This window comes from Pseudomyrmex gracilis, unplaced genomic scaffold (genome assembly GCF_002006095.1).
Source record: "Pseudomyrmex gracilis isolate BER0280 unplaced genomic scaffold, ASM200609v1 scaffold_10, whole genome shotgun sequence".
Lineage (NCBI taxonomy): Eukaryota > Metazoa > Arthropoda > Insecta > Hymenoptera > Formicidae > Pseudomyrmex > Pseudomyrmex gracilis.
In genome coordinates, this window is record NW_018020594.1 from 575,369 (window position 1) to 601,203 (window position 25,835).

General features: G+C 35.9%; 3 protein-coding genes across 7 annotated transcripts; 1 reads left to right on the forward strand and 2 right to left on the reverse strand.

The window, feature by feature from the left end:
• Positions 1–456: 456 nt before the first annotated feature.
• On the reverse strand, positions 457–7,348 carry LOC109862693 (leucine-rich repeat-containing protein 40). Of its 2 annotated transcripts, none has more exons than XM_020442814.1 (4): positions 3,958–4,211; positions 2,732–2,875; positions 2,434–2,601; positions 457–2,326 (listed from the first exon to the last, which is right to left on the reverse strand). In XM_020442814.1, the coding sequence occupies exons 1-4, from the start codon at positions 4,019–4,021 to the stop codon at positions 2,163–2,165; spliced, it is 540 nt and encodes a 179-aa protein (XP_020298403.1). In that variant the 5' UTR covers positions 4,022–4,211; the 3' UTR covers positions 457–2,162. The 2 variants fall into 2 exon arrangements, with proteins under 2 accessions (XP_020298403.1, XP_020298398.1); XM_020442809.1 differs by lacking the exon at positions 3,958–4,211 and adding an exon at positions 6,490–7,348 and having other exon boundaries at positions 462–2,326.
• Positions 7,349–10,716: 3,368 nt separating this feature from the next.
• Positions 10,717–18,750, reverse strand: LOC109862288 (PDZ domain-containing protein 8). 2 transcript variants are annotated; one of them, XM_020442287.1, is made up of 9 exons: positions 18,023–18,750; positions 17,740–17,932; positions 17,394–17,656; positions 16,224–17,289; positions 15,788–16,050; positions 15,388–15,594; positions 13,867–14,016; positions 12,870–13,052; positions 10,717–12,741 (listed from the first exon to the last, which is right to left on the reverse strand). In XM_020442287.1, the coding sequence occupies exons 1-9, from the start codon at positions 18,416–18,418 to the stop codon at positions 12,538–12,540; spliced, it is 2,925 nt and encodes a 974-aa protein (XP_020297876.1). In that variant the 5' UTR covers positions 18,419–18,750; the 3' UTR covers positions 10,717–12,537. The 2 variants fall into 2 exon arrangements, with proteins under 2 accessions (XP_020297876.1, XP_020297884.1); XM_020442295.1 differs by lacking the exon at positions 13,867–14,016.
• Positions 18,751–19,225: 475 nt separating this feature from the next.
• On the forward strand, positions 19,226–24,769 carry LOC109862295 (BRCA2-interacting transcriptional repressor EMSY). Of its 3 annotated transcripts, XM_020442310.1 has the most exons (13): positions 20,096–20,258; positions 21,106–21,280; positions 21,456–21,652; positions 21,741–21,847; positions 21,977–22,214; positions 22,341–22,574; positions 22,655–22,806; positions 22,930–23,052; positions 23,160–23,342; positions 23,462–23,649; positions 23,748–23,860; positions 24,179–24,343; positions 24,542–24,769. In XM_020442310.1, exons 1-12 carry the CDS (start codon positions 20,207–20,209, stop codon positions 24,334–24,336), a joined length of 1,920 nt encoding a protein of 639 aa, XP_020297899.1. In that variant the 5' UTR covers positions 20,096–20,206; the 3' UTR covers positions 24,337–24,343; positions 24,542–24,769. The 3 variants fall into 3 exon arrangements, with proteins under 3 accessions (XP_020297909.1, XP_020297899.1, XP_020297894.1); XM_020442320.1 differs by lacking the exon at positions 20,096–20,258 and adding an exon at positions 19,226–19,647 and having other exon boundaries at positions 24,179–24,769; XM_020442305.1 differs by having other exon boundaries at positions 24,179–24,769.
• Positions 24,770–25,835: the final 1,066 nt, after the last annotated feature.

The following is a 25,835-nucleotide window of genomic DNA, read 5'->3' on the forward strand; positions in this document are numbered from 1 at the left end:
CATTATACTTTATTATTATTATTTTTATTACCTATATATATATATTGCTACTATTATTATTATTATTATTATTAATATTGAGAAAATACAGGCACTAAACCAATATTAGCTGTTTTACTTACGGTGTTAATAATGTTGCCACAGATACTTATACTTACCTTTCTTACGTCCTTCCCCTGATATTTAATATATTTCATGCGTGAGATAAAATCTTATCTATTCTGTGTTGCGTCATTGCTTACATTTTTCCTTCTCTCGTGAAATCTCTACATAAACATTTATAATTAATCTCCAAAATATATGTGTAAGTCGAATATTTTTATATTTCGGACACTTTTTACGATCTTATTGTTATGCAGATTACATAACAGAGATTAAAATGCGAACGTAATAAGTTACGTTTGGATTAATTGTGTAATGTAAAAGAAAGGAACATTTTTTTATTTTATTTACGACTCCTAGATAATCATTCAGTCACATTGATGTGTGACGTCAGAAGAGAGAAATAATATGAATTTTCGCAATACAGAACAATTTTATAAGCGGCTGAAAGTGCCTGGGGTTTTTTTTTTTTTTTATTTGTCTTCAAAATGTTGCACAGCTTTCACTTATTGTCAAAGATATGTATTATTACAATATAGATTGTACCAGTACACAATTTTGAACAATACATGTTGGTAATAGAATATGTACAATATTGTATATCGATACATTTGACTTCGTGTGACGAAGCACATCGAAAACAAATTTATAAATGTCCGAGTTAATTTGTCAATAATTTTTTTTGTCTTGTGCTCGTATAACGCGAGCTCTCTCTCGTGTGTGTTGTATCACCAAAATACGATAATGACTTAGAACACAATTTGCGATACGTAACTAGGATGCATTAGACTAGGAACAGAGATACAAATTCGATTTCATACAAATGCGCGCTCTCGTAGTTTTCGTGCTGCTGTACTGTAATGTCTCGTATTCAAATTTTTAAGAATCCAAGAGCATATAACTAGAGATTTACAGACGCTATTGATCCATAAATTAAACGCTTTCTAATATAAAATTATAGGAAACTATATCGAAGGATAAAACGACTTAAAATGAAATTATTATCTTAATGTTCGTTGTGTGAATGTAACGATTCGCAAATTTTCAGAGGATCAACAAATAAACCTCTGTAAACTTCTGTATATGCCCGAGGATATTTGACTAGAGCAAAAAGGTACAGAAGAAGCTAAAACAAATTTACAATTATAATAATTATTTCAACGTTAGATTTTACGTTACATACGCAAAATGCGTATAGTTTTGCGTTAACATTTGTAACGTTGCATTTGCAATTTATGATTCTTTACGGGACACCCTGTGTTTGAACGGTTGTTCAACTACTTAATGGACTTGTCATTTGTTACTCTTTTAAGTGTTAAAATTGCACTACTATACGATGTACGTATACGTAAATCGGCAGTCCATAAACCGTCCGTAGCATTACCGGACACATGAATTATATTACAAAAATTCTTTAAATGTAACTTGCACTTGTTTTGACGAACGACATAATACATACATTTCGCAGCCTCAACAATTTTAGAAAATAATTTTCAAAAAGCATTGTTCGCGTGAAGTTTTTTTGTCTTTTGAGTTCTGAAACAGAGTCGGATCATATTTTAGATGTGAAATAAACGTTTTGAGTCGATAATACTTTACAAGTATTCTTGAGAAAAAGAATTAATTGTTTAAGAACGATTTAACTCAACGACTCGAGGATCCAAATGCTTTGATCTAAAAATTGTTAACTGTATGATTAATTATATCCTTGGATTAAGTATTTAAATATCACAATTACATTGCTCATGGCTCGTCTTGTGTTAGAAAACCTAAGAAAACGAAACGAGGGATCGATCCCGTCGAAATCGACAGCTGATCCGCAGTATTCAAATACGATTCGTTAGAGTGACATTTTTACAAGAGAAAAAAAAAATAAAAAAAAAAAAGATCCCGGACCGATCCCGTGACAATTCGCGTGTTACTCGTTATCACACAGTCTGCGTTATCACTGTACAAAACGCGTCGAGTCTACTTCTAATTGATGAAGTCTTGAGCAATCTTCGTCGAGAAGACACGTCGAGTCTTCCGCGAGATGGGCTCTCGCCCCAGGCGGGGACGGTTCAAACGTACAAGTTCTCCCAGTCTTCGACCTGCCGAGGACTGAGCTCGATCCTAATGCCTGTCAAATTGCTCAGAAGCTCGTGCACTCTGCTCGGCAACGGATTCGATTGGAGATCGACGAATTCCAAGGCGGGTGCTTGTCTGAGTTTCTCGACGTTGACGTCTGCAGGAACAAAAAAAACGCGTGCGACGCGAATGTAGATTGCGCATTTCTCAAATAACAGCATTCTATACAAAATGTGTGTTCTAGAATTGCCAAAAGACACTGACCAATGATAAAATTGTTGTTGGCGAGGAGCCGTTTGAGCTGCGGTATCTGACAGGCGACAAGTGGCAGAGCGATGAAGGTGTTGTGCGAGATGTCGAGTCTCTCCAGAGCTTGCAACTCGGCCAGTTCCTCAGGTAGCTTGCTCATTTGATTGTGGCTTAGATTCAGCTCTGCGAACATACGAAAAAAAAATAAAAATAAATAAAATCTCAATCTTTTCTCGAAGCTTTCAGTTTGAGAGAATTGAAAGAGGTGAATTAAAGAATTGGAATCTGCGCGTGTGTTTCTTATATCGCTTACCGGTGATTAACGAGAATTTCACGGCAAATTTCGGCGGGATCTTCGTGATCACATTCCCGGAGAGATCGCATCTTTTCAACTCCGTATGTCGCATTAAATGATAGACCGCGTCTGGAATCTGCATGAGCTGGCATTCCGACAGATCTGAAAACATCGCAAAGCAGAACACATTTATTCACTTTCTCGAAAGAAACGATAGAAAACTACATCATATATCGTACTTTTTATAATTAAAACGACATTTAATTAAAAATATGTGTTTAATATTAATTATCACACTGCGCACTATTATGTTTTTCTCCGAGCACGCGAACTCTTGAATTTAAAAAAATGTACTTCGTCATGTGAAAAAAAACAAAAAACTCTGGGAGAACGTAGATCTATGCGCATCATAACTGCTGAAAGTGCGCTCGTCATCGCCGTATAGTGTTTCACGCTTTCTCCAGCGCGGTTTTCAGCGCGGAAGACCACAAGACGCCGGGACTCGAGCGACGGGAATCGAGAACGTTACGGAACAAAACGTGTGCCTGTATCCCGCGTTATATGCACATTTATCGATCATCGCGATCGTTTATATTGTAACGGTGGAGCGCACAGTTCCGGCAAGATAATGAATAACAGAATTAGGTAAGGTCTCAATAATTATGTTACACTTGCTGACAATCTCTTTATTTATGTACAAAGCCAAAAAGAAATCCGAAGATTCTTATAAGTCGATTAATTTACTCATTGTTTCCGTTCATTATGTGTGTAACACCACTCATTATGCAATTTAATTTATTACACAACTTGTTACTACATCACGCAATTTGATTTTTATATTAATGTATCGAAACGTGCGCGCGAGCGCGCAAACGGAAAACGTTATTCTGAGCTGAATGTTGAAACCACAAGAGGTATAATCAGATGCGAAAAAGACGAAGTAACGTGTTCACAATTTTTACATTCACGTTCACGTAAATAGTTTTGTATTATTGAACAGCCGAATTTCTTCAAATTAGATAACGCATCTTCTTCGTAATTCCCGCTGCGGGAACGCGCACCAATGCGAAGCGAGTTGCGAAAACACGTGGAAAAAAACTCTTTGCACATTTGTGATAGGTATATAAAAAATGTCTCTCTCTCTCTCTCTCTCTCGTCGCGAGTTAATTAAACGTTCTTGCGTTAAATAACACCCGCGGATGTGCGGACGAACGATCGCTGTCTTAGAATTCTGCGATTATTACCGAGGTTCTCGTTCTCCTGTGCCTCCTCGCAACGCAGAATCACTCTCGTCACGGCGTTCGCCATCTTGGTCGCAGCTGTACTGAATCACCGAGGCAACTTGCGCTTATGACACATTTATTTCAGTGCGTCTCCTCTCTTCAAAATAAATCTCATCACCTGGCCGCGATTCTCGCGCCTCGTTCTCGAGAAATCAGGAAGTCGTGGGAAACGCGTGGAAATTGAGAAAACGCGCCAACTTTCCGCGGCAGTCAATGATTGCGCTATAATCGCGTCGGGTTGCACGATATTACCTTTTGCGCTGTGATTTGAAACAATTAAAATTTCCAACATTGCGGTTTACGATTCTTGGTGATAGTTTTTTCTTTTTTTTTTTTTAATTAATTTTAAACAAATGTTATTTTGTTTTTTTTTTAATGCACGTCGTAGAAGAGTGTATATTAATTTTTTTTTAGAGAAAGTTTTTAATTAGAGCCAATATTTTGCAAATCTGAATTTTTACTATGATAAAATTCAGTATTATTTTAAATAAATGAGTCATGTTCTGAATCATTTATGATCGTGAGCAATGTTATTGTATCTTTATTAAGAGATACAGCTGGAACTGTGTGCGATTATATCTATTTTTTCTTTTTTTTTATCAAAATCTGAATCTTCAAGATAAGAGCGCGCGCAAAGTAAACTTTCTCTAAAAAAAAGACAAACTTTTATCAATAAATTTACTTATATATCCGCTAACACACAACGTCTTATATTTTTGTTAAAAACAATGTCTTATATTTCTTTACATTGAGTTTTTATTTCAAGACGATTCTTTTCGAAATGCGACTCGAGGTTTTCGAATTTAACATTGAGATAATCTTATATAATTTGGATAAAAAGAACTTAAGCAAGGGTGAGAAAGTGCTCAAGCGCGCGGGGGATTGTGCAATTACTAATGAAAGTTACTTTTCACCGTTGCTCCTGCGAACATCACCGCGGGCGCGCTAGTTAGCGATGCGTGCGAACGGTTTTTTTTTACGCGAAACGCTAAAGAAGGCCCGACAGCAAGCTGCCATTTACGGTTTGCGCGACCCTATACGGAAACTTCCCGCATTGTAGACGCGCTTGTGTGTTTCGCGTTCCTGGGAAAGATCCTGCGCGTTTGTCTTTTGTTTTTTGTTTTTTTTTTTTTTTATTTATACGAAATCTTTGCGTCGCGCGCGCGTGTCCTTGGTAGCCGACACGTTTATAACAAACAACTGGCCACATTGTATCGACATTATCGTGTTGTTTTTTTGACAAAGAGACATTTGAATAAAAATATTAGAATTTTTTATAATTAATTACTTTTAATTACTATAACAACATCTATATAGACCGATAGCACAAACCGTGACTCTCGAACTTGGACCGGAATCAAAATTGGAACTGAAAACGAGGAGATGAAAGAAACGATCGAAGAGATCGATCGCTTAGCGTTACACAGGACATTTTTATCGTTTTATTTGTGCCGCAAGCGCGCATCGGTTTTCTTCTGTGATATGCCAGATCGATAAAAAAAAAAAAAAGGGTTCGTAAGGAGGAACAGTTCAACTCGCTCCTGACGGTATTCGGAACGCTTAGATCGGCATTGCCAAGGCTTCGCTTTACTATTCCGAGACCGACCTTTGCGTGTGTATCTGTGCACCGGGTGTCTCGAAGATAACACACGCGGAGATCGATCTCTGTGGTTACTTTTGATGCTCGCGCGACGCAAGAGAAAAAGAGACAAAGACCGGATACGAACGCGTTGTGTAATGCGATGTTTATCCAGTCAATTATCTATGCCGGAGTTGCGCGGAGCGAGCATTTCACTTTTATCCAAACTGACGCTCGAGAAACGCCAACCGTTTGTTTATCTTTTCTTGCTCGACGCGCCCATCGTTAGAAATTTCGTGTTACCACCAATTACGTTAATTATGTGGCTTGCCTCTCTCTTTAGATTCATTCAGATTAAACATCGTTAAATGTTGCAATTTACGGGACAGAATGTAGATAAACATTTTCTATGGCGTGCAAGCGTTTTTTTTTTTTTAACGATGCGGTTCGCACTTTCTTCGGAAATATCCAATAGCTTTTTTCGAGATTTTTTTATATTTTGAAAATTATATATTATATTCATGTATGGAAAAGAGACAGAATAAATAATATCAATATGCACACATATAGAAAAATGTGAATTTGCACAACAATGAAGTAAGAAAGCCGTTCATCAACCGCGGTAAGGTAAACTTAGTCATCGATATCAGATGAAAGAGATAAGAAATAAAAGAGATATCAAATGAAAGAGATAGATTAGCAAAACAGAATATCCTAAAATGCGTTGTTGCGATTTACATTTGTCATTTTGGCGCAAATCTCCGATAATTATTCATCTAGTTTTACTTATTTTTTGTTCTTACAAAAATTTGTATTTTATATATTTTTATATACGATCAAACTTAAAAGAGACACGTCTTGCAATTGTAGAACATCTCTCGTACGTCCTTTTACGTTCTTCAAACTGGACTCACCTAGATTGCAGTTATCTTGGGCTTCCTCGCATCGCGAAACCACTCTGATGATCGCTCGTCCAGCTAATTGCACGCAGACTGCCATCGCGACGTTTCTCTCACCTTGCTCCTGCGAGACTTGTTGCACATCTTCGGTTTGAGGTGGCCTCATAATGCTCAGAGATTTCTCCTTTTATTGATCGAATATAAAATTTATCGCAAAAAAATATCGCGCGAATTAAATTCGCCGAGCTCTCGTCGTGTTGTAAATTATCAACAACACAGTCTCTTAGCACATTTGCCGAGGAATAATTTATTCTCGTGGTATTTTTTTTTTTTTTTTTTTTTTTAGCAATGTTTCCTCGGACCTTTACTAATCTCTCTTTTCTTCGCTAAGAAAGCATATTACAAGATTCCAATTGGACTAGTCATTATTTTCTTTTTACGTGAAAGTTTATACACTCGACGTTAGCTCGCCGTTGTGTTAATCACCGTCAGATATCTCTGAGAGAGTCGGAGTTTATATCCGCGTATATATCAGCAATGTCGTTGCTGAAAAAGTTCGTCGGGATGAAAGATCGAAAATGTGCAAAAAGTATGTGGTGATTTATTTACAAAATTGTCAACATTTAGTGAGACACGTTGTATTTCGTCGCACTTGTGCGATTTCTCTCGTGAGGTTGAATCCACGCGATTACCAAAGCGAGCGAACTTATCGGGGACGTAAATCCACCTGTTTGCACGACTTGCAGGACTTGCAGGACTTCGCAGGTCCTCGTCGGTAATTCGACCCAAGTCTGAGATCCGGCACGATGAATGAGAGACGTTCGTGAGTACGAAACGACTTGACTCAACCTAGCCGACACTAGATCCGCACGAGTTCACGCGGTGCTATTTAAGCCCTCGCCACTTCCTCCCACCGCCGGGAAAGCGTCTCGATCAGCTGACTACTTTGTGTGTATCTCCCTCTCTTTGTTTGAAAACAAACGCGAGAGCAGGCGCACGCGACGTGCGAGCGAGCTGTCAAATTCGGAATTTCCGTGTAACGAAGCGAATCGCGTTAAGGTACCGTCAAGGTTTCTCTATTGTCTCCGATGAGATTCCGCAGGATCTCTCTCAAGCGTCTTTGTTTCGGCATCGGAAAAAACTTATCGTTTATTGTTTAATTTCAACTTTGCAGAGTCTATATAATACTAACTTTTATTATCTTTGTTATCTTTGTTTGTTTATATATTTAAATTTATATTTAATATTTATATTTAAATCAGTCAACGAATTGCATTGAGTTTGATTATTATTATAAAAATCCAAATGGGGCGCAGATTATTTTATAATTATTATCGAGAGACTTAATAAGTGACACGTTACTTATACTGTATAAAATGTATAAGAAAAGACGTCCGAAAAGAAAATAGATCGGAATGTTGACCGTGAGTCAGCATTTAATGCCACAGATGCATCTGGTTTCGCGCGTCTCGAAAATCGTTTTCTCAAAACTGACATATGCAAAAAATGAAGGTCGATAATACTGGTAAATTGCGTTGCACCGGCAAACTGCCCACTGCGTCATTTCGCGAATTTCATTATCTCTGCTTTCCGGAACATATTGTAGCACATTTTATCGACGTTTTTTTTTTTTTTAATTAATATTAATTGTCGTAACGAAGAAGTAGGATATAAATACTCAGAAACTTGATATTTTTTTTTTTGTAGCAAACTTTTTGGCGTGTAATTAAAAAATATTTTTACATAAATTAATTGTAGCAAAGTTTTTCACCTTCGCGTGCGCGTTTATTTTCCACGCGCTACTTTCTATAACAAATCATTATCTATTTTGCAAAACTCGCAAAATTGTTTTCGCAGAAATATCAAAACGCATTCATAAATAAACGGATGTATTGCTTTTATCACGTGTTATTTAGTGTACTAGGAACTTACAAGTTTGCAACAATATTTGGAAGATCGTAACAGACGTGCCGTCATTATATTTTGCTGTTTCGAGCTGCGCAGAAAATGTCTGGAAGAAGTTGCGAAATTGCCAAATGTGAGGCCGCGTCTCACACGGAATAAAACAAATCGGGGGAACGCACTTAAATCTCGGTCCAAGATCGCGAGAAATCGACTGTATTTAAAGTATCTTTTGCAAATCTCTGTGTTTTCTTGTCGTTGCGTTTTTATTGTGAGAAGTACAGTTACTTATAAGATTCATACTCATATGTTTGCTACCGATGTTTCTTAACTGTAACAAAAGTTTTTAAGAGTTCTGCATTCCTTTGAAATTACAATTTAAGAAAAAATCAGAAAGATAAAAATATTTCCACAAAACAAATCTTGCCAATATATGCGCAACTTCCACAGAAGCACCTTTCTTTTTCTGAGGAATTGGAGGACTTTGCTCTCCATTCATCGCGAAACTCGGCGCTCTCAACAGTGATAAAATGTTTATATGATTCCGCGGTAGACTTGGCCAGTGGCCAGAAGATACTGCGCGTGCATCTGCGCGTGCCGACGAAAATAGACAGTCACGTACCGAAATCCCCCATGACTTCTCTTTCGTCGTTTTCGTTTCCTCGTACAACACGCAATGGTAAAGATCGAGAGCAGGGATGGGATCGGAGGGACGAGTGCGAAAGATCGTAGTCTCTCGATATATAATCAACTGAGAGAAATTTGAAAAGTTTTAAAATGTTGAGAAGTTTTTAAAAAGTTTCGCAAAACGTGAATGTGATTTGCGACGTAATTAACAACAAGAAAAATGAATGTTATGCATTAAAAAAAAAATTTTTTTGCTTTCTACAGCTAAGAAAATATTAATCAAAAATTGCTAATGTCTTTCTGTCTCTCGTTTTTTATTTTCTAGCGTGTTTTATACCTCTTTGCCGTTTACTTTTGTGTGTGTGTGTGTGTGTGTCAGATGTTTAGTATCCACGAATATCTTGCGCGCTCAAATAAAGCGTTCCTTTCCCTCTTTATTTTCTCAGTATATATAAAAAACACTTCTTCGCAGTTTCTGCGTTTTGCTGACGAACTTCCGCCACTCCGCGTCCTCTTTCTTTCCTCAGTCGCGTCGGGAGGACACCTTGGCTCGCACCCTCGCCAACAACCAGCGAACGTTGGCCCTGCGGAACCGCCGTGACGCTGACGTCCGTCCGTCCGTCCGTCCGTTCTTTATACGACATGCGCGCCCGCATGTTCTCCCTACTACGTAGATTTCCATGTTTACCAGAAATCGTTCACGTGAGCGAAGAGACGACTTCACAAACACGAGAGCGCGTGCACTTATACGCGCGATGTTATTGCAGTTCCTTTTTACGCGTATTTTTTTTTTTTTTTTTTTTAAGCTGGAAAATTTACAGCTTTGTGTTGAAAAATGAAGTTTTAATTCTCCTTTTTTTCTTTCTTTCTTATTTTTTCAAATAGAAGAAATAGTCTAATCAGAAAACAAAAAGAATTGAAACGGATGAGATGAATGAAACTTGATCGCACAAAAACATTTTAATTTATCTTGGTTTTTCAAGAACGCGCGCACGACGCGCGAGAACGCGTCATATTCGCGTCGTTTATGAAGCGCGCGCTCGCGCGACCTCGATTTTCGCAAATGTCTATTTTTCATCGCGGAATTTCCCCGACGCGAGCAGAACGCGACGACGTAGACCGTCCTATGTCGGTTGACTTTTATTGCGACTTTTGTGTATCTCTTTGACACACGCTCGCAGACGTTTTTCGCAACACACGTGCGTTTTTACTCGCGCGAATGGAATAAAAACGTGAACGACACACGCCAAAGCTCCGCGAAATCATCTCTCGAGAACAAAAAACGCAGTTTTTGCTAAGTGTTCGCTAGATGTGTGACAAAACACTCGGTGTGTGCGCGCACACTGAACTTCCGGTCATTATATATTTCGTAGTTCATTCCGAGATGTGGAACCTCCGAACGGTGTAGGAGATATGATCGCGCGATTGAACAAAACATTATTTATATTCACCTTTGTATATTTTGCTTTATGTATGTATATATATATATATACAATATATATATATATATAACAACAATAATACACATTAGCTTGCGCAATCGAAGGATGTACAATCTCCATAATCGCGGTCACACAAAAATGCTTATGGATGGATTTCTCTAATACAAAGCTATCTCGTACGTACAGTAAATGCACAAGTGAACAATTAAGAAATCAGTCAAAATTCGCATAAATTTTAATAATATATCTTCGCTGGTCGTTCGATATCGTCGATTTTTTTTATTTTTTTTTTTTTTAGGCCAAAGCGATAAATTATTTGATTATATTTGTAACAGTCAATCAAATCTGAAATTTCCCCGTGCGTTTAGCGTTACACGTGGCTATCCGATTGTCGGCAATAGACTTAGATACATATACACTTTACGTAAAATATAAGAGATCGGAATCGGACGGCCACACAACGCTAAAAAAACGTCAACTTTTCGTTTTCCAATCTCTTCTCAAATATGCTAAACACATATCACATTTACTTTTCAGTTTTTACTTTTTACACTGTGCGAACGTAATTTAATATTTGTATTGTGTATGTAAGAAGGTAGAGTTTTGTTCCAGAAAGTTTCATGGATATGTTCTGAATTACGGTTTACGTCATTTGGCACCATCGTGTGATTTTTAAATAAGACACTGTGAAATGTCAAGTCATGGCAACTCTCTTGTTCTCTCGCACACTCTCTCTCTCTCTCTTTTTCTTGGTATATATCTTCGACATATATCACATTCGCGAATCTATAATATATATCGCGCGCGCATAAAATTATTATTAGACGTAAAATATACCGATTAAGTATTTGGAAAATTGCACTGTGTTTTTTGTTGTTTTTAGTGAAAAGCTGTATAATATAGATAACGCACATCTTTTCGCAAACAAAACATCCTCTGTTTTGAGTATACACACGTAACTTCTATATGTATATATGTATTGAATACACTTTGCAATACTTAAACTAATCTACTAATTACTAGTTTCAACGAGGTTTGGTGTTCTCTCTTGATGAATGATGTTTAATCGTGACAATTTTGCGGAGTATTATTATTATTCGGTTACGTACATGTGTGTGGATCGGGAAACACGCGCGCAATTCGACAAAAATTGCTAGAAGAACTTACGTACGCGAAATTGTGAATGTTTATATTTGCGCGTATTATATAGATGTACACAAAAACTTTTGATATATAAATTTTGATACGATCAACCCTGTAAAATGCGAAAGCTATACATACAGAAAGTGTGGGATTGCACATTAAAGAGTCTACAAGTCAAACGACGTATATCGAAAATATTGTAATATGAAATATTATCGTAAAATCTTCAGAGAAAAATTTATCGCTATTTCCACACTTGTAAGATTGAAAAATTCTCACGAACGAACATATGAATCTCGATAATTATATTTTTGTTATCTCTATCTCTTATCAACACCATGTGCGAATAGGGTTTAAAATTCGATCAATTGACTAATGCGCTTTGGAACAAGCTATGGCGCGTTTAAATTCATCTTATTCTCTCACACGCGTTTCAACGTTATATATTCAACGTTTATATTCAACGTAAAATTTTTTGGAAAATGTATCGTTACTTTTCAATACGTTCTATACGTCTATATTAATATAATGCCGTGTATATAAGATCTAAAATGTACAATAATAACGAAGAAAAGTAATAACTACGTTTTAACTATACATATGTAACTATAAATATAGTTTCAATATTGGCGTGAATTGAGTGTTCATCAATACTGGTAAATACTTGATCCCTATTTTTTTCTGTGTGCATAATAATAATATAAATATCTAAGTGCAATGTTTCTCATACGTATATATACATATACAGCTTGACAATAATATCGGTATTAAAAACGGCATCAACATCATAAAATCGATATAACATTACGTTAACGTTACGTATAATCGTGTTCGTTATGACAAAAATTGCGTAAGAGAATCATCCAATTATCAAATATCGCTACATTTTCCACGTTCGCTGTTTTTCATTATTATTCATTGTTTTATCAAGTATAAGAACGTGTACTTATTAAGATTCCTTGTTGGTTTCTGGTCGATCCACCGCTTCCTGGGCGTGTTGTAGGCCGGCACAGTAATGTAAAAGCAACACACTAAGCGCTTGCACTCGCAGATCGCTCTGCGCGATCAGTTTCATGCTGTCCGCGTCTCCGTTGTGTGACAGGTCTAGTCTTGAGGTAGTTTCGGCGTCCAATGCGTTCTTCAATTTGCTCATCTGCGAGAAATGCACACCAATCATTTCGGATATTAATTTGTTATTAAAATACAGTGTGTTTTGTTTAAATAAACTTTACAAATTATTAAGTACGGACTGTTCAAAATTAAGAACTTTTTTTCGCGTACCATAGAGTTGATTTTTTCAACGCGCTCCTGCGGTTCCAAGTTCTTGTACAAGAACTTGCCGGTGTCTCTGGCCCTTGACATAAGACCGTCATCCAAATCGCCGGCCAATAATGGAGCTGCAACACTTGGCTCAGCACCCTCCAAGAGGTCAGGATTTATTCCCAGACCTCCGGCCAATGAACTCTAAACGTTTCAACAATTCGATCAAATTGGTTAATGCAACGCGTTTTTTGTGAGCGGCATCCTCGCGATCGATGTTACGCCGATTCGAAAAGTGTAACATGATCAACCGCTCGAAACCGATTATGATGTGTGAGTCGCAATGATCTTCCTATATCTATAATGATGACCGTGCGCAAGCTTGGCTCCAGCGTTAAAGTGCAATTGCAATGCAATCAGTGCCGTGATCAGCGCTCATTGTGTCCATGAAAATTGTTGTCAGTGTGATAGAACTTGTAGCAATTTGGGGAAACAAATAAACAGAGATACGTATAACAATTTTTAAATGATAGAAAAACTCTCTCTCTTTCTCTCTCTCTTATAATTCACTAGTAGATAATTTTAAAGAAAAGAACTAACCGAAATTGCCTCAAATTTTATCGTGTCGCATTCGCTAATCGCTCTGTTTTACATTCTTAAGTGTGAATTAACGAGTACCTTCGATGACGAATGTAAGGCATGATGATTGATGAAGGAATGATTGAAGCAATAAAACAGTTCAAGCATGGGAACTGCAAGATATCGAATATCTTCCAAAGAGCATATCCTTTCCTTTCGTTCTGTTTTAAAAAGATGTGATGAACACAAAAATGAAGCGGAGAAGGTCTGGTACATCTTAATTAACAAGAAAGAATTGTGATGACCGTAACACAAACAATATCGCATATGTATTAATCTATCAACAACAATTTCCATGCGGTGCGCAGTCGAAGCAGTGTTTTTTTTTTTATTCCTCCCTTCTCCGCTCCGAACGAACAAATGCGTGTTATTATTCTACCTTGCGGGATGCACAGGGACTTGGGGGGAGACTTCGAGATGCCAGGCCGATACCGGTAGCCGGTGGGGCCAAGCAACTGGTACTTCCAGCTTTCTTCAGGCCCAACAGAGTGTTAGCTATACTAGCCTTCATGGCCATCATACTTGCGCCCTGATTAATCGACCAACGGATTTCAAATGGATTAATATTCTTTCTTTTTCATTAACACATTATCCATATAATAATCGCGCTATTTTAATATGTACAGTAAAGTGTGTATTTTACAGATATAAAGCATAGAATCCGAACATGCATGAAGACTCTAACAGTCTGCGATCATCTTATGCATGTAGACTATTCTATGATACAGCACATACGCGAATTCTATACTTTATATGATAATAGTAACATCGATGTCGTACGAAAAAAGGAAATTTAATCTTATCCATTTGCACGTCTATGTGTCATATTTTTCATTCGGCATATCTAACAAGAATGAAGACAAGGTCAAGGTGCAAAGCTTACAAAGAACCTTCACCTCCCCGAAGTGCGTATGTTCAATTTGTTTTATTGCCAACAACAAGATGTGTGTCACGCTTAACAATTTCTACTTCCTATGTACAAAATACCAAGATAAATACGAGTTTCTTGAAATTGGTACAATCCCTCAACCACCATGACATGCCAAGCGCTTCTGCATTTTATATCGATATGTCGTAATGATAAAATTACTTTTTAGTCTTTTTGCACATATAATCACTATCCAAAATAATGTGTTATTGGGGACAAAATTATATTCGATAAATGATTATTTAAATATAATTCGACAAATAAAAGAGACAACAAATAAATAGAATATAAAAAAATAGAATATAATCGGATAGATATGTGTGTGTGTGTGTGTGTGTGTATACGAAATTAGGTTTATTTTATAATATAGCGGTTTTCTCTTACTATGAAAAAATATCTGTAAATATATTACACCACTTATTTATACATATCGTGTATAAAAATGTGGACATTATGTAAACTAACAGCATTTTGACTTATATAGTACAAATAACATAATTTGTTTTAAATAATAAGTCTACCATTGAATACTTGTAAAAATATAGTTGAGATTACGTTACGTATATATGAAGCGATATACGTATGGCATATTTACTTAAATGTATAAACTGTAAAGAAATATAGCAGAATAAATTAATCATATACATGTACAAAATAACAATGATTGAATGTTTTTATCACAGGATTCATGACTAGAAAGTGAAAAGTTTTATATCGTTCTTTCCTAATAAAGTCAATATTAAAAAAAGATGTTTAAAATGAACTATAAAAACTTAAGTATATAAATATACGATACTAATAAAAAAAACTACTCCTTAAAAAAAAAAAGAGTATTTTGTATAAACATTTTATATAAATGTTCTTCCTTGGTCTTTGCTGTTTCGTATGCGAACACCGTACGTCGCAACGAGAAATGATTACACTCGCGATAAGAAAACAGTTTGTTTCCCTAGGATTTTACGTCTTGAGTACCTGTACGTTATCTTCGCATCCAGTCAGAGAGATCTCCGGGCTGGAGATATCTCCAACGATAGTGTTCGACTCGATCTCGTCAGCTTCCAGAGCCAGAGTTGCTAGACTCTCCGCGCCGCAAGTGCCTGACGCCTGACAGCGTACCTCGCACTTCTTGTGGCACACCATACCACAATCCCGACACTGCACTGCGTCCTTTAGCCAAATCTACATGAAAAGCAACGTACAATTCGAGTAAGTAATCTTAAGTAGAATAAGAAGGAAAACAATCTGGTATTAAAAAAAAACTTTTTCTTAACAAAAACAATTTTTATAAAAATTTTTATAATTAATAGAAGATTATAAAATCTTTATGAAAAACTATTTTGCTTGCTTCGTGAAAAGACGATTAACGCTTTACCTTTTTCGTACAAAAATCGCAGTGCGTCGCTCTGTGGAAGTGCGTCCTGATAAAATCGTGCAACTTTCTATCGGTGACCTCTTCACTTAGAATCGGCTGAATTTTGGCAGTTTCCACGTTCTCCTTCTTTCCGGAATCAGTGATTGTGTGATTGCTTGGCTGACAGGATTCCCACACGTACGACAGCAGGATGTCACCGTAACAGAGTGTCGGATCAAATCCTGAATAGCCCTGCAGTCTTACGTAGGACGTCGCTAAAGCAGCTTTAAGAGAAATAATTGTCTCTCTCTTAGTAATTCTTTATCAAGAAATAAATAATTCAATAGACGCAAAAAAAATTAAAGAATTTTTCTTTATAACTAAATTTCACGATAAGAAGGCTTCAGAAAAACTATCATTGTATTTATATATTAAAACAAGATGTAAAACCACCCACCACTTTCTGGCGGTAATAAAGCATGACATTTTAAATAATGCCCGGTCGTGGAAGTGCAACATTGCGCCAGGATCAATTTCACAGGCGCGTTTATGTAGCCTAACAATTTCGGGGACATCTCGCTTCCCTTGACACGGCTCCACACACCAATGTTTAAGTATTGCAACTCAGAGTCGACCCGAAAACTTTTGGTTTCCTTGAAGGTAATTAGAGAGGCATACGGCTTCTCTTTCGTGTTGTAATAGAGATCGGTGATGTTGATCACGTTGTCATCCGGAAGATAAAACTGAACATTGCTGGACGATGCGGACGATGTGGAGATCGTCGAAATACGTCGAGACGGCGTGGTGTCGGGCGTATAAGCGATGTCTTCAATATGAACGCTGCTTTTTCTTCTTTTGAACAGTTTTCCAGTGTCCGGCCGAGTATCCGCAGGGTCAATATCGGTGTCTCGTAAATCAGAGAATTTGATTTGCGTCTCAAATTTTATCTTCCCGGCATCATCTGCGGTCGGACTTTCTACTTTGCCTACAGAGTCACTTTTCGACGCTTTCCTCTCAACGAAGGACGTCTTCTCGTTGTCCGTTTTTTGTCCTTTCTCGCTCGAGTCCGCCTTTGAGTATCGTCTCTCCACTCTGATGATAAAACGCCGCTGTACGGCCGACTTGACGAGTTTTGCTACCTGATTCATGCTTGATACTTTCTTGCCATCCACCGCTACCAGAATATCGCCTTTCTTCATCTCGGCGATCGCCGCCGGGCTGCCGGATACAATGGTCTCCACCAGCACGCACATCTGGCCGATCTCCGACACAACTTCCTGCTTGAATACCACGCCCAGTTGCTGAGAGCCTGTCTTGCTGATGATCAAGTCTAGCACCATGTACGGAACACCGCTGTACTGCGTCAAGTACACCCACGGCGTGGAATCCACGCTCATAGTGCAGTATATTTCTACTTGCGACATGCTGTCTTCGCTGCTGAGAGCTATAGGCGCGAGATTGAGTCTACTGATCTCCAGAAGTTCTACTTCCAAGTAGCCTGGGGTTAATTGTGTACTGGCGACCTATATAAAAAATATCCCGATTATATAAGCGTATATAGTATGTTTATCAGTTAAAAAACTAATTATTCTTAAAAATAAAACGCTCCCTCATATAGCAATCTTACTTCTGAAAGATCCACTGCCTCATCATTTAATCTTCGGAAGAACGGTTTGTAACGCATTTTGTAACGAGGTAAAGTATGCTTCCGTTTCACTGCTTTTCTAATCTGACTGATGATAATTGATATAATCTGCGGCTGTAACTGACGACCTTGGAACTGAGACTGTACTTCTAGTTCTAAGATCGGATCTGAATAGAAGCTCAACGACCAGTGTGTGTATGGTACGCGAGTAAATTGTAGCCTGGCTTTACCACTCACACGTTTCACTATGAAATTTGATAATGAATACATGTTATAATACAAATTTCCTATTCTTCTTATACAAAAAAACAATTGTGTGCTAATGTACCTTGCAACGCCATATAGGCTGTTTTACCGAGCAACATTTTAACATCTATAGACAATTGAAAGTTTCCTGAGTAATGTAGATCTAAGGCCAAGTCTAAAGACTCTAGTAATCCCGTGTCAGCATCGATTTTTGAATCGGCGACTTCCAAGCCTTTTATCGTCGGGAATTGCGTGCCGAGATCCAAGTCTCTCAACTGCAAGAAATAGGTGCGCGCGCGCGCGCAAAAGATTATAAACACATATTTTTAAACATGAATTTCAATGTTCCAAATAGAAAATCTTACTTTTACACTGTCCAACAGCTTGGCGGTCGTCGATTGTGTCAATAATTCCTTGAATTCATTGTTCAACTTCCTATAAAGCCACAATCGCACTCGTTCGGCATTTCGTAGTTCGTTGAAGAGGAACTGCAGCGTAAGATTTATCGCTAAGTTTTCATTGCCTTGTGACATAGCTTGGCGGGATATACTGTTATTGCAGTTTGTACGTTCCTCTTGCAACTGCTCCACGAGCTCTTTAGGTAACTGTGCCTTGCCATGCTGTAGCTGCCTCTGTGGTGAAGCAACCTGAGGCCCTGATTCCAGGTATCTCTTGAATAAGTAAAACTGCAATGCCAGGGTACATATTACACCACAGATGAAAGTAAATACTACCACCAGAGCCAATTGCAAAATGTCCATATTAGATTCACCGCCCTTGAGTATATGTAGCCTGATATGGCTTCTGCCTCTGCTATTATAAAATGTATAGCACTTCTTTAAATACAGGCTACACAGAAATCATTACATAAGTATCTTTGTAGCGTGAGAAAAAGTTCTCAACAATCATACTAAGGATGAAGTTGTTGGAAAGTTTCTCCTTCACAGATATTAGCAGTGAAACATTCTGGAATTGTTATATATTTTGATATATATGCTTATGTGGCACTAGGAAGTCTCAGATATTTATCCTAGAGCCCTAACTGTCAAAACTTCAATCTGTCCTCTATCAGCATCATCACACATTTCAGGATATGAGGCTGTAAGAAAAATTACAAGTATTGTCAAAATATTACAACAAAAAAAGAAAATTGAATAATTATTAGGTCAATATGAAACTTTTGACAAATATATATATATATATGTTAGTTTCAGGCTTAATTACTTAATATTAAAATTTAATATTAAAATTATAGTTTTATTAAACTTCTAGATAGTAAATAAATATATATAATATTCAGAAAGAAAGAAAAAACATTAAATTTATTACAAAAGTAAAAATAAATTATTTCCTCTATTATTTAGAATTTTTTATTAGACTTGAAAAAACCTTTTGTTGCATTAATTATATATAAATACAATAGTTATTTTTAAATATTTTTAAATTATAATTTATAAAAAAAAATATTGTTATAAATACAGAAAGAAATTATAATGCAATTAGCTTTTGTTGTTGCTACACTATAAGAGAAAAAAAAACGAATAAAAAAAGAAGATACTTGCTTAGTTTCGAGTAATTTATCTCTCTATCTCTATTGTGTATGTTGCACCCCGTGTATTCTTGTACTGCTACCTAAATTTACATTAAGTAGGAACTTTCGATATGGTCAAAAAAAATCTCTCCTCGGGCCCGGCGCATTGTGTTGGGCGTGAGTCAACTCCGCGTTTCTACAACTCGCTGGCTATTCGGAACACTTTCACCCGTCATCCGTCGATCAGCTGAACGACTCAGCAACAGCAAGTGAACGGCACTGTCAGCGACGGTCTGACGATGGTGGTGGGGTGGTAGCACGAGAAGAGAATCTTATCGAACCGAATTACTGTCGTTGACTCAAGTGAGTAATTTGAGTCAAACGGAGTTTTGCTGCGTCAAACACGACTCTTGTCAAAAAAAGAAGAAATAGAAGAAAACATAATTCGTAGGAAAAAAGGTTGGTCACGACGACTTAAAGATCTCTGATTAACTTAATTAATTGGCCGACTATTCTATTGGAGTTGACTAATCACGTTAGTTGTTTAGGCGAATTGGCTGTCTCATTGGCTACAGACACTGTTCGAAGATGAACTTAAATCAGACTATGGATTAAAAAAATTGAGATTTAATTGATCTTTAGCCAATTAAAACAAAAGAAATTAATTATTAAGTTTAACTGTACTTTGCTCTGAGTAGTCGAATTTCAACCTAACTCAATCCTAATCTGTGGTCTGATAAGGGTCTTTACGCAAAAAAAAAAAAAGATGTCATGGAATCGCAACCTAAATACTGTGCTTGCGATTTGTGACTAATTGTAGAACGACTTTTACGTCCGTGCGTCTGCGGACCATTGTGGATCCGGCTTAATGGTAATAAAGTAGTATACTAGCGCTGACTAGCGCGCGGGATGCTTCACCATCGGTTCGGTCTGTCAATTTCGAAAATGTGGGAGACGCGTTGCGATTCCATTATTTCGTTGAAGTGACCCGAACTAGTTGCAGAAGATACACGGAATCATGCCCTCGGGAATTAGTAAAGAAGAATGTAGAAAGAGCTATCGGCGCCTCGGTAAGGTTATGCGGTCCAACATGATCGAATCGCTTTGTTGGTGAAGGAGTACATTATCCGCAGCTTCTCACAGTGGCGATCTGGATAAATTTTTTTTATATAAAAATATTTTTTGACACAAAAACGCGAGTCACGTCTCGTGCGTTTTTTTCGCAAAGTAACGATCGAACAATCTAGAAATGACTCGAGATTTGTGTGTACTTCTCGCGAAGTAAGAGAATCAAGTTTATCAGGAATTCGAGCATGTGTATTTAATAACGGATATGGCTTGTTGGTATGGAAGCGCCAAAGTTTCGTTTCTTGTATTCTGAACTCGACGGTTTTTGTGTCACGTTAATGTCACTTTTTTAATCTTCATATTGGATAGAATTTTAGGGCAGCTTCTTTTGCCAGACACGAATGAATGTAACTGTAAAATATAAGTCTGAAGATTTGCATCCTTCTGGCATACTTAGAGCCTCAAAATATAGCTCTTACCAGCTCTTACCTCATGTTAATATTAGACAATGACCTTTGTATTGCATAGATAAAGAGTTGAATTAAGTAGCTTGTTTAGAAGTAAAAATATCTAAGATTATTGTTAAGTTTATACATATAAATATTTATATATTTGTGAAGAATAAAAATATGCACCTATACTTTTAATATCTGAGACATGTGTAATAAATAGTTGGTTCTACTATGGTTCAAGCTAACAAATTTTAATTGAACACATTGTTAAATATATAAATATATATATATATATTTTTTATATGAAGCATTGATTCTTTATGTTGTAATTAATGTGAGTTTTGTATTTTTTATATGATTTTTCTGACAAAATTTGTGTTTTTTCTATGTACTGCAGAATTAGAAGCTTATGGAAGTATGATCTCTGTTCTACGTGCCCAAGGACCTTTAACAGATGATAAACAGAAGTTGTTGCAACAGCTGGCTAAGCTGTTACATATTTCTGATGAAAGACATCGCTGTGAGATAAGAAGAGTTGCAAATGATCAAAATCTTGCAGCAATTGCAGAACAGTATGTATTCTGCATGATGAAAACTAATAACTTATAAGACATAAGAGTGTTATGAGAAAAAAATACCAAAAATAATTTCTATATAAAATGCAGTATGTTATATTGCTTGAGATAAATAAAAATAGTAAAAAGTGATTTAATTTATTTAAATAAATGTAAAATTCTTGTAATGCAGCGTTCATGGGGCAAATACTGGTATTGATTGGTTGATAGAAAGTCGCCGAACTATACCTCTTTTGTCAAGATTAAAGGCACGGACAGCTTTTACAACTTTAAACAATAGCTTGTCTCTTGCAATCTCGGCTTCAACAAGCAACATTAGGCCTAATGACTGTGTTATTCCTGAAAAGTCTGAAGACTCGACAAGTTTATGTAAATAATTATTGTGACATTTTTGTTATATAATTTAATTTGATGTTATATAATTATATTTTGCTTTTATACAATCTGTATCTTACAGCTGCTGAAACTGAATCTCAACCAGAAGCAAAAATAGAAGAAGACTTATCTATTGATAAGAAATTGTACAACCATAAAAATATTGAAAATACACAAGTTGTACAAGAAGTATGTATATATAACAATGTGATAAAAATTCACACAACTGTAATTTTTTTCTTTAGTAAATATTTGTATCAAATATTTTTGTATGTATATTTTTATGTTTTTATAATATTTTTTATATATTTCTCCTAGGATTCCAGTTTGGGTAAAAATAAGACAATAGATGATAAAGTTGTTGAAGAGCCTAATGTTGAATTGAAACTTTCTAAAAAACGTAAATCTCCTTCCCCATTGCCATCAGTACCACCGAATAAGGTTATTGTGCTATCTGACTCATCAAGTCACACCTCTCGATCATTAGAAAATAGGCAAGAATCACAGCTACTTCATCAAAATATTACATTTCCAATTACTCCTGATGAGATCTCAGGTTAGTATCTTTTCTTTTCAATAATATAAATATTAATTGTAGATATTAAGTACCTTATGACAATAAGGTACTCTTTAAATTATAAGTCTTCTGCTTATTTTTAATTAATTTCAATGAATAATGCAGATTTTAAAGAAAGCACGAAAGTATCAGGACACTTGAATAAATGCGTCACAGTTACGCCAAAAAAACATGTAGTTACAATAAAAACCTCTACGAACAACACCAATAAGTCTAAGATGGTAGTCAGTACTATACAGAATAAAAATACAAAAGTGGTATCATCAAGCGGTGTGTTGAATGTTTCGCTTAATAAAGCGCAAACGGAAAATGAAAACACACAAAGCACTCAAAACATAAGTATGCTTTTTTTGCATTATTAACTTTAAAATTGTATGAAATGTTTGTAAAATTAAGTAAATGTGAAAATACATTTTTAGATTCCTCGCATTTGTTAAAACATGCAGTAGCTGGTACAATAGTCTCGAGCGGTCCCGGACCGCCTCAACTGAAACAAGCTTCTGCAATGTTAACATATAAAAAACTGCCATCCGAACAAATTTCTTACAGTCATCAATCTGCTGCCAAACCGGTAACTAACTACGTAACTATTGATTTTGCTCATTTAAATTGCGTATGTGAAATAATATTGCGATATAATTACACACACAAACACAAAGAGGTTATAAAACTAAAATATTATATTATTTTATAGAATGTCACGATAAATTCTAAAAAACTTGTAAACATGCCTCAGTATTCTAACACCAAATTAAGTGCTAACGTGATTGTCATTCAAAAAGATGCGAAAGGTGTAACTTTATCACACGCAGGCAAGGTATTCTAGCAATTAAACTTCTGAGCAACACATGAGTAAAGAAAAACCAATGAAAGATGATTAGTCTGATGATTATTGCGTTGATAAAAACTTAATAATTTTCACAGGAAGTATTAGGAAAAGTAATAATGGGAAGGAAGAATCTGTGTATTACGAGTCAGCATAATACAAATTCAGTTAATGTTCAATCAAATCATATACCTATAAATAATGGAGATCGAACAAAGACTGTGTTGCCGATGACTACAAACTCATCACAAAAAACGGAATCCATCAAAACGTATATACAGGTGACTTGTATCATTTTTGTCTCACTACGACGCTCTTGATTAGTTTTCCCTTATACATTTCTGCAATCTAAGAAAATAATTATGTCACTAATTATGGTGTATTGTGTGTTTACACACAGAAAGAAGATGTTTCAGATAAGGATGAAGTTGATTCGCAATCTTTCAACTCATTAAATTTTAATTCATCTACGACTGTGGCGCAAAGCATAAACTCTTGTTTGCCAAAAAGGGACGCGATAATAATCGATTGGAAATCATCTCTAAAAACAGATCCCGCGATTGCTTTCGCAGTGGAAGAACAGCACAAGTAAGTTTGAAAAATATAACAATTAATGCACTCAAATGTGCATATATGAATCTTAGAAAAGTTCCAATAACTTATTAACATGTATCATTTCTTTGTAGAAAGAATAAAGATGTCAACGCGAGCACGAATTCTAAAATAGTAAATTTACTAAATACTTCATTAGAAAACAAGGAAATACTCGTGGAAGCGAAACATCTGTCTGGTACAGAAGGTGCGTTGAACAATAAGTTACATAAAATGTGGTATATGTTCTAGTTTAATTTTAACCTAAGTTGAAAGAATGTTGTTAAAAAAGCAATTTTTTGTACATAAATAGTATATATTTAAATTGATTTAAAATTCAAAGCTTTTAATTCTAAATCAGATGTTAAAAAAACTTTTTTAAAAAATATCTGTTCTGGTCATTTTTAATTATAACATCTGAAGCGAGAAATCGTGTAAATTTTTGCACTTTATATCTAGATAAACTAGTGTTTTCGGAATTCAATAGAATTTCGTAAATAAAAAAAAAAAATACTGTTTTGTGTAGATAATGCCGAAGATAGCAATCGAGAAGAAAATCTTGAGGAAATTTTATGTAGCGCGACGTTAAAATCAGCAGATATGAGTCTGGGGAATTCTCAGTACGACGATAGTTGCGTTTTAGAAGAATCATCGAGATCGATAGTGGAGCATAACGACTCGTAACAATTAAGTAAGTTTTAGCGTCATACGTCATCACAAGACAGACTGCTAAGCGTTTTTCAGAAAGAACTGATATTTTATATATATGAAAAATAAATGTACAGTAATCTTTATATATATTCGGTTCGGCAAGTAAAAAAGGGTGATTCTATTGTTTTACTCAAATCGTTATAGCTGCGTTCTTAATTTGTAATTACTTATGTTACAGATATATTATGTGTTACAAATATCCTTGCGCAGACAAAAATATATTCTAAAGTACATAGCTGCGTAACGATACACGCGTTCATAATAATGAAATTGTTATAAATTAGAGAATAATAGACCAGTTGGGGCCTTATTCTGAGAATAAAGAGATCAAATGTGTATCTTAAAACAAAGTAAAAATACAAAAAGTGAGCAAAAATTCACTAGAATATCAACAAAAAAAAAAAAAAAAAAAAAAAAAAAAAAAAAAAAAAAATAGAATATCAAAGATAATCTTAGAAAATTTGTTTACTCTTGAAAATTTTTCTTGGTTTATGATACACAGTTCAATTCCGTGTGTATAGTATCTCGCTGGTAAGTTGGCAGCTGAAAAGAATGCGGGTCTTATTGGTCCTACGCCGCCCTACTTCAACACACTTGAAGCCACACGCATTCTCGCTATTGGTTACACAACTACTATACGTCTGCTGAGCGGCTTATCCCTCTTGTCCCTGTGTCGTCTCGGCTACCAACTTACCAGCGGGGAACTGTACACAGGAGTGCACCATATCGTGCAGCTCCAGGGGAAATATTTTCGAGAAATACTTCCCCTGAAACTGTACGATATGGTGCACTCCTCTGTACATGTATTTATACTCATATATACAGAATAAGGCTCCTCCTGAATAATAGTGAAAAAGGTAAATTTTTCTCCCCCTTGTGAGACGATTCAATGTTGTCACTTTGGTCAGTGTACATACGTTTATATATTACATGTATATACAGTTATGAACAAAGTATAAGAAACACTTTTGTTATAAGTTATAGAATAAACTCTAAACTCTCGATTGCATAAACTATTCCAAACACATTGAAAGAAATGTTTCTCTATCGGATGGAACTAAATTTATTTTAACAAAATTTATCAGCATTTGTTTAATGTTTATTCTTCTTGATGTGTTTTCTGAGAAACCTAAAATAATTGATCGCAGTCTGTTCATTTCTTACGTATGCAGCATAATAGTGAGACAATTATTTATAAAACTGTAGTTCTTATATACTTTGTAGATATATTAACTGATATTACTACTGTACATACGTGCCAAATCTGCCGTTTAATTTATATACTTTTATAAAGAAACTCAGCCATGACACGCACGTTGTGCATTTATTCACATTGTCTAACCCCAATTTTTGTGACCTAATTATTCCTTCACCTTTTAATTTTACATATTTTAATTTGATATATATACATATACATATACATATATATACATATATATATATATATATATATATATACATATATATATATA